The sequence below is a fragment of the Rhagoletis pomonella genome, unplaced genomic scaffold (assembly GCF_013731165.1).
Source record: "Rhagoletis pomonella isolate Grant_MI unplaced genomic scaffold, Rhpom_1.0 Rhpom_scaffold_00001, whole genome shotgun sequence".
NCBI classification, from domain to species: Eukaryota; Metazoa; Arthropoda; class Insecta; order Diptera; family Tephritidae; genus Rhagoletis; species Rhagoletis pomonella.
The window spans coordinates 39,226,990-39,235,933 of record NW_023458555.1 but is presented as its reverse complement, the minus strand read 5'-3'; the positions used below and the strand labels follow the sequence as shown (position 1 = coordinate 39,235,933).

Sequence of the window (8,944 nt, the reverse complement as noted above, 5' to 3'; positions counted from 1 at the left end):
AACAAAATGTTTTTCTCATAATATAACCTTAAACCGTGTTTTTGGCGATTTAAGGTTAGGATCTTGACGTGCTGTAGCAATACTGCGGACAGATTTGGATTTAGCACCAAAAAAAATTTACAAGAAACGATATGTTTTACTCGGCTGGTAACAAAAATGCCTCAATTTGTCGAACTGTGTAGTTCTCGCTATAATTGACCGCATCTATGACCCATTTATATGGATAATAGCATTGAACGGCATACCGAAAGATTTCCACGTCATGACGTACGCGGATAATGTTGTAATAGCAGTTATGGGCCCTTTCCGCTTAACTGCTAATGTAAGGCTCGAAAGAGCACGGGATAATTACGCGTTCGCGCTACACTTAGCGGGTTAAATGTAAAACCAAACCTATATTATTCACAATTAGAAACAAAATTCGCCAGCACCGTCACTAGGTGGTAAGATGCTTATGCTATCTTCTAGCGGAAAGTACTTTGGAGTTATGAGATAGGTACACCAAACTTATCTGGAAAATCAACATCGAAGGCCATAGGCAGAAGGCCTAGACAGCTGCCACATCGGAATTATTCAAGGAGAAATTAGTGTGCATTTTCTTGGACTGGAAAATTAAAGATGGTCGGATATGCAGACTTGCAAGAAAACCAAGGATCTCTGCCCTGACCATAACAGGACGAAGACACTAGACCTGCATAAGTAGACTAAGGAGAGGAGTATTTAGAACTTTACGGATCACTGACCCATTGGCAAAAATTCAGCGAGAATTCTTCTCCCATTTAATCGATGTTGCCAGAGCTATTATAGGCAATATCGGCAAATTCAGCGGGGAATCGATATGATTCTACCGGGAAATCTAGATACACATATATATGTAGATCTTTATTATTCCCAAGAAAAGTGCATCGAAATGGTGCCAAATACGCTAATTAAATCATAGGATGTTATTATGAAGCACTGCTACCAACCAACCAACGGCAAGCCTTTTAGATCAAGTCTTTAAGTGCCCTTCGGAGATTGGAAAATCACTTCCATACACGACCCAAAAACTTCTTACCCATAGTATAACGCTCCTTCATGTTGATAAAGAAATCATTGGAACTTTAGTTTTGCGAAACATAATGAAAGAATTCCTTTCGCTAAGATACTGGAAAGCGATCTTTCGTTTTTGATTTCTTTTCGCATTGTGTGGAGGGTCAATTATCTATGTACTCGTATATAATACGCGAAAGCATTTTTGTCCAGGTCATCAGATCGGCACCGTTTTTTTTCGATTTCGTCAAATTAAAGAGCTTGACCTGTAGCTGTGCAATAAGGTTTTACTTTTTCGAAAGTAGTTGTCGCCTGTATAAAAATTAAATTTAAATTGAATTAAGGCAATTCAGTAATTGAATTATGTATCACCATGTTAATATATTTTGAATAGGGTTGCCACCTGGTTTAAAAGTCGAATTTAATTGACTTATACATATACAGTGCTATCTGGGTCGAGTGAACTAATTAATGCAAGACCAGTTCATAAAAAGCAGATTGTTCACTATATCCAGATTGAGTTTTTTGTTCTTAAAAATCAATTTTATTGCGCAGTACGTCTTTTGAAGTTGAATTATTAAGAACTCTGAAATGTCGTCTTTTCCCTCAGCTAATGCCAACGCATGTTTCCTGTTGTTGTTGTATCGCTGTCGTCAAGCTCTACTAGCGGTAGACCCAGGAAGCGTGCAGCCTTGATGGGGTCTGTCCATAAGGCCAGAGGCGTTAGCAGGGTGAGGTTTAGTGGGCATGCGCAGAGTTGCTGCGAGTCATGGGGCCTCTCTCCGAATGCTGGGAATTCATTTGGCACATCTGCATTTATTCTGCTCAAGTATGAGTTCAGCCTGCTGCAGTAGCCAGATCGAAGTTGGGCTGTGGGGTTCGAGTCTCCCGAGGCAGACGAAGCTCTGTCTCGTCCACGTCTGGTGGTTGCGTGCCCAGAACGGCATACACAGGTCGAGAGTCTATATAACTGTCGGTAGGCTGTTGCGTCCAGAGGTAGGTTTATGAACCCCGGGACTTCGTCCGTCAGTTCACATAGATGCCTTCTGACGTGCCATAGCGAGGGTTCTTCCGCAATCAGATCTGTTCGGGTGCCTAACACGGTGACACCCTACTAGGAATTGCTTGCAGAGCATTGTGTTATGCTCCTTAATCGGGAGCATATTGGCCTCGTTGCGCAGGTGATGTTTTGGCAACATCAGAAGGCATCCTGTCGCTGTCTGAGTGCCGTGTTTTGGCAAGTCTGCAGTTTCAGCCACTGCGTCCTACTAGTCCCCGATAACCATACAGGCGTTGCATAGTTCAGAACCAGGCGGCCAATTGCCTTGTACGTTGCCAGCAACGTTTCTTTGTCTTTGCCCCAGGTGCTGCCGGCTAGGGACTTGAGGATATTGTTGCGGGTTTGTACTTTGTTGACAATTGCGGTTGTATGCGCCGAGACGGAGAGCTGACTTTCGAAGGTTACTCTGAGGATTTTCGGGTTATTCAACGTCGGAATTGGTTTGTCATCAACGAGAATACCCAGTTACAGTCTGACCTCTTTCGTCGAAGTGGTGAAAAGCGTTGCTGAGGATTTTGTAGGGGAGAGGGTTAGGCTCCGTGCAGTAACGAAGCGAGAAAGCTCGGCGAAATAACCATTATCGAGCAATCGTCCGCATAAGAGACAATCGAGACTACCTCTGGTGGTTGAGGGAGCTTAGAAATGTAAAAGTTTAACAGTAGTGGGGAAAGGACACCACCCTGTTGATCTCACTGTTTTATTTTCTTAGGTTTGCTCGATTTCGAGGATTGGAGGGTTTCGGTTAAGGCCACGAATTATTTGGCAGTTTATGGAGTCAAGTGCTGTTGTTGTGCTGTGCATTTTACGGAACCCATGCTTATGCTTCGCTGGGGTCTAGTGATTTGTGTAGTGCGGGAGTAGAAGGGCCTCTAGTGTCTTCACTACCGGGGAAAGGTGAGCTATCGGGCGAGAAGACTGTTTGTTGGAAGGTTTCCCCGGTGGACAATCACCTCACGGTTGACCAAAGCTTGCTCACACCAGAAGCGAAGTTACAGGTCTTCAGATGGTCTTCCCACTTCTTCCACTTATGTACATTCTATAGTCGCCGAATCTCCGAGTTGAGATCCCTGATACGGGGATTTGCGGGATCGGCCTGGCGAAGCGATTAACCTTTTTGTTATTAAATTTGTCGTTACATACAGTTTCCAATTTGGAAGGAATTGGTTTTAAATATTGTTCACTCTACAAAGACTCAAAATTGTTCACTCTATAGAGTACTCAATGGAAAAATTTTTATGTTCACTCTTTCGAGGTGTTCGTAGCATCGGGTGTTCACTCCAGCCAGATAACACTGTATTACATAAAAAATTAAAATATGTGTGCCAAACGAAATAATAAAATTTTGAAGAAAGGACTTTAAAGAGGGATGCCACCTGCTTTAAAAGTCGAATTTATTTAATTTATATACAAGTTCTCTAAGTAAACGAAAGAGATTTGAGAAAACTTTAGTTTGAAAATATTATTTCAATATGCGCTGGATATAAAAAAAAAACACAAAATCAAACGAAGTAACCGTTACACTACAAAAAATTACTGCGACGACACTAAAAGTACAGTTAAGTCGGCGTAACGACGTTGCCACTGCAAAAGAGCGAGGAAAAATTAAGACAACATATTTTGTTATGGTTATTGCTATTGATTGTTGTTGTTGCCCTGCTGCACCAATAAAATCCATCACGAAGGCGCAACAAGTAACGTTCCGATATGCGAGCTGCGGGTATGAAGAAGATACAAAATACGAATTTATTTGAATAAAACAAAACGTTTATACAAATGAATGTATGTGTATATATACATATGTACTATGTCTGTCTGTATTTATAGCACAGCTATACCCACAATAATCAATGCAATGAGCTTCATTTATTTAAAAGCAATTGGCTAAAATGGCAGCACAGTGCAAAAAGGTCAAAATGAATTTGAAATCAGAATTTGCGATACGACTGGTTAGGTACAAAGTTAAGCGGCGGTGAACTTAACTACATATGTATTTAGTAAATATGTACATATGTATGCAGTGGCGCGCAGCATTGAGCTAAGCCGAGCTGTGTCTTGTTGTGGTGGCAAGTGTAGCTTGGTTGGGAACATTGAAAGCACTGCAGCTACACTTATACCTTCTTAAGCTCCGCTGCGGATCAGTAACACTCCTCAAAACTTGACAGGCGCTAGTGCCGGCTTGAGAAAAAACAAGCGTGGTGGTAGAAGATTTACAAAAAAAAATACAAAAAACAGCAACAAAGTATGCATAAAATCTAAACAGAAACCTGTTGCACGCGGCACTGGCATTGTTGGATGCCAACCATAGCCGACTTTGCAGACAATTATAGCCGCTCAGCTTTGCTGCGAGACAAAGTGGGAGCTTCTTTTAAATGCTAACTTTGACTTCGGCTATGCGCTTAGTTACATATTAACAGAATATCACTTACTGTGCGGCGGCGATTGTACATTCAAACTTACATATGTACATACATACATATGTAGGTGCATATTCTGTGTATGTTCATCCATCACATAGTCTTAAGTACATGACTTCTCATCCTCATAGTACACGTGAGCTTCGTTTAACAGTCATTTTTAAACCCATTAGTGCCTTCATTTGTTGTGAGTGAATTACCTAGTGTCTCATATGCGCTGCTTCGTACATATTAGTTTCCAATGCAAATTTTCTTTGATTCTTTTTTGTTTTTGCATAGCTTCACTTTTTGGCACTTTAATTTATTAGCCGAGATTTCATTGGGAAATCTGTGAAATATTTTTTTTCGCTTAACTTGTTGAAGAAGCGCACGTGTAGGGTTGCCATGTAAAAAACATCATAGTCAGGCGGTGGAACGTCGGAGGCTAGGTTCTAGAATAAAAATATCAATACAGCTTCTTGGTTGTCTCCAGATCGAAAATCGATAACCAAAATAGATCTTGTTGTGATAGACGGAAGGCGCGCTTTCCGTGTTTTAAACGTACGTTTATTTACTACGCAGGCCAAACATCCACACGAACTAACTACTATCTTGTTGCAGCAAAGATACGCAGACGCCTGTGTGCAGAAAAAAGCATTGAAAAGAAAAGTGAACGTCGGAAAACTGCATTTACAGCAGACGACCGATGCATTCGCTACTCTACTCTCATACCTTTTATCACAGAACACTCTTCAACAAGCCGACATATGCGAGCAGTGGAACCACATTTCCCGTTTCTGCTACCCCGCAAGAACTACTGATAGCGAGTGTGGAAATACGAGAGTTCAATGAGTTAAAAACGTTGTTGTCGGCCAACCAATGCCAGAAAATTGTATAAGAAAGTTAGGCGACTTATGGAAAGTTTCAAGACCAGAACAAACTTATGTAAGAAAGCATAATCTTTTTAACCGACTTCCAAAAAAGGAGGAGGTTATCAGTTCGTCGGAATATTTTTATTTTTTTTTATGTATGTATGTTACCGCATAACTTTGCACCACATCAACCGATTTTAATAATTCTTTTTGCAACGGAAAGGTAGTGTCTAAGAGGTGGTCCCATACTAATTTGGTTTAGACCCGATGATTTGATCATGAAATATATAGATATATATATATTTTTTTTAAGTCGGTCTTTTTTATGCTAAAAATTACTTGTTATTAGTTGGAATTCGATTTCCCACATTATTGCAAAAAAAAAAAATTAACCCTTGACGACCGATGGGTCATAAGGGGTCACTTCTTAATTTGTGGTTTAATTAAAAAAGTTTCATAGCAGTGTTTTTTTATATTCAAGAAAAAAATTCCACCTAGTTCTAATGAAGTTTATAGAGTGGCACATTCTAAAAAAACCATTGCCAAAGTATATTAATTTCAATTGAAGACATGAATGCTCTAAATTTTCCAATTTGTCTGCTGCAGAGTTAAAAGGAATGGCCTTTGCAGCCACATAATTGTAAACAGCACTTTGTTTCCTTTTTATTGAGTTAGAATAAGAAGCGTTTATAATAACGGCAACTCTATGATCAACGTCATTTTCGCGTACAACCAGAAGTTGCAAGTTAATCGCCGCTGGCTATTTATGTATGTATAGATGTATTTATGTTGCAAATCTGACGCTACATGCTTTCATGTCTAGCATAGTCAATGAATGAGTGGCCATCACGGCGACAAATATAGGCAAATAGATTATGTGTATTCGCAAATGCTTGCGGCATGCAACATGCAACTTGCTCATATACACATACATACGTACAAGGTGAGTGTTGCAATCATGAATGATTGAAAAAAGATGTTTGCACATAAATACATTTATACATACATAAGTAATTGGTTATTTTCTTGGAATTAAAATATTTCAAATGTTAAAAATAAATTTCAAGGGACTTGACAGCGATGGGAGTAGCTGGTCAAAGTGTGGGAAGATTTTAAAGCCAAAGCACAAACATTGCATACATATATATGTACATATGAACGAAATATATGTTAACTATTTATATAGATTCATGGGTATATCTTTAAGCATATAATTTTAGATGCGGTTTTCATTTGAAATCTTTTTGATGAAAATTTTAAAGATGTATCCACTTCATGGCCCCTATTGCGAGTGTCGACTGGCAGTAGAATAGAAATTTGTCGATCGAGTCGATCATCTTTTATTTTGCTATTGTGTAACTTGATCGATAAAAATTTGTACTATTGTGAATGGTTGACGGAATTGTAAACAGCTGTTTGTTTGTTTACATTTGTTTCTTTAATGTTTCATTTACATCATTTTTAAAATAACTGCTTTTATTAGGTTCATTCCTTATCTTTTTGGACTAAAATCTGAAAAGTGTCAAAATGCCAGAGCGTAAGCAAAATGCGCTCACTAAAAGAGAATAACAGGAAAAGTAAAGGAACGCAAAAAACCAAATTTTTAGTCCAAAGAATGGCAACAACAAAACTAACGTCAAATAAGAACAGAAATGTACGTACAAAACATTCACACAAGCACAAGCATAATAAACACTTGCTATATCAATTATTTTTTGCCTTCTTCCAATTTCAATTCATTTCTTTTACTTTTTAGATTATTCTCACTTTTAGCGTATTCTTTAATTTCCGTTAATTTAAATTCAGTTGAGTTTGACACTTTTCAGGATTTTGCCAGAAAAAATTCTTCTGACTAAATCTGACTACTTCGGACTGATGAGAGTCACTCTCACTGACTGTTGCTCTCTCATTTTTGCTGTCATTTCCGAGTTAAGGAACGCTTTTTGGACTAAATCTGACTACTTCGGACTTTTTCAGACTATTTCTGGGAGATAAGGAACGCTCCTATTATAAAATTAAAAAAATGGACTCAGTTGAAATATGGTTTAGTGATGAGGAAGATGATGTGGAAGCTAATAGATTAGTAGAGTTGGCTAAAGCAAGGAGGGAATTGCGAGATTCGTCGGATCCCTTGGAGTTGGAAGATGAAGTGTATGTACATATGTGAATTTTATGAATAGAAGTTGCGTTCCCGATGCTTCAAGGTTTTTAGGTTTTACAGGATTTGCAGGAAAAGCTGTTTTCCTCATTAATAAATTTTATGGAAGTTTAAGAAATACGGTACCGTTTAGTTATTTGTACAATGATGTTGAGTATTTGTGTCCAAACGCGTGACCCGAGTTTTAAAACTTTAACATACAAGTGTAGTGAAAGAATTAAACTTTAATTTAACATAAAGATTTCAAGTTTCCGAGCACTAGTTAATTAATAAATTATGCAGTATTTTGTAAACTTTGATGTTGGTTCTGCGCAAAAACACTGTGGATGGCGTAGCCGGAATTATATGCACAAGAAATATTGTATATCTTTCACAAAAGAAGCGGAGCTTCCTCCACTGCTCTTTACGGAAATTCCTTTGCCTATGTCCTCACTCTCCTGCATCAGCTCGACCAACCGCGCAAGTTGCCTTTTGTTGCTTACAATTTTTGATCTGTAATTCAGACACATATGTACATACATATGTATATTTCACAATTTTTTACAACTTCCAATTCAATTGACTTACTTTTTATCCATTATAGTACCAATTTCTTATGTAAATTTTATAAACGCAAACTCTAACGACTAAAAAACAGCAATAGAAGGATGAGCGATTTAAAAGTATTCACAGTCGCTAATTGAGCGACTAAGCGACACTCACAATACCATCGATAATCGATAATCGCTTAATAGTCGTTTATCTACTGCCAGTCGACACTCGCAATAGGGGTGCATATCTTTCCGTTAACACAGAAACGAATCAGACCTTATTGTTAATGCAGTTTACTAATAAATTTCATTAACACTTAATATTAATTTAACACTTAAAAACTAATGAAAATTTTATTTTCTGCTCTAAAAATATCCCGTCGAATTTTCGCGTATATTTTGTGACCCCGCATTTGCAGCCAAAACATCAACCGATTGTGTGCGTTTCTCCAGAAAGCTAAAATTATACCAACGTTCGTTTTTACCAAAGTTTTCGCCATCCTCCAAAGAAGTGGGTAGAGTTCTAGAACGGAAAAGAAAAGTAGAAATACAAAAGATGCAACGAAAGCTGAGTTTAAGTAATTGAAACTTAGTTTTAGGTACTACATAGTTTGGAACGAAATTCCGTCATCCATTGTCAAATTTTATTTAGAAACAGACTGTCTTGTTCGTACTTTCCATCCATACTCTTAGTTTTGAACACTGCGCTTACCAAGTCGAGCAGGTGGTCGAACGACCTAGATGACTACAACTAAAAACAAATCAATACTAAAAAACGAAGAAATGGAAGACGAAGCGAAAGAAAGGCATCACGGTGCGCGGCAGATAGACCCTGAGATCGATAGTATGGCTACGTTGAAGCGGAAAGTTCGACGGAAGAAATGACTGCTGACTTTCCC

The 8,944-nt window shown here is 38.5% G+C and overlaps 1 protein-coding gene across 3 annotated transcripts in view; it reads right to left on the bottom strand.

The window, feature by feature from the left end:
- Positions 1-8,327: 8,327 nt before the first annotated feature.
- LOC118744054 (organic cation transporter protein) overlaps positions 8,328-8,944 on the bottom strand; it is an 11,386-nt gene continuing 10,769 nt past the window's right edge. For all 3 annotated transcript variants that reach the window (XM_036476815.1, XM_036476821.1, XM_036476822.1), the window contains exon 8: positions 8,328-8,568. In XM_036476815.1, coding sequence (XP_036332708.1) covers positions 8,412-8,568 — 157 coding nt within the window. In that variant the 3' untranslated portion in view covers positions 8,328-8,411. The remainder of the gene's footprint in view (positions 8,569-8,944) is intronic.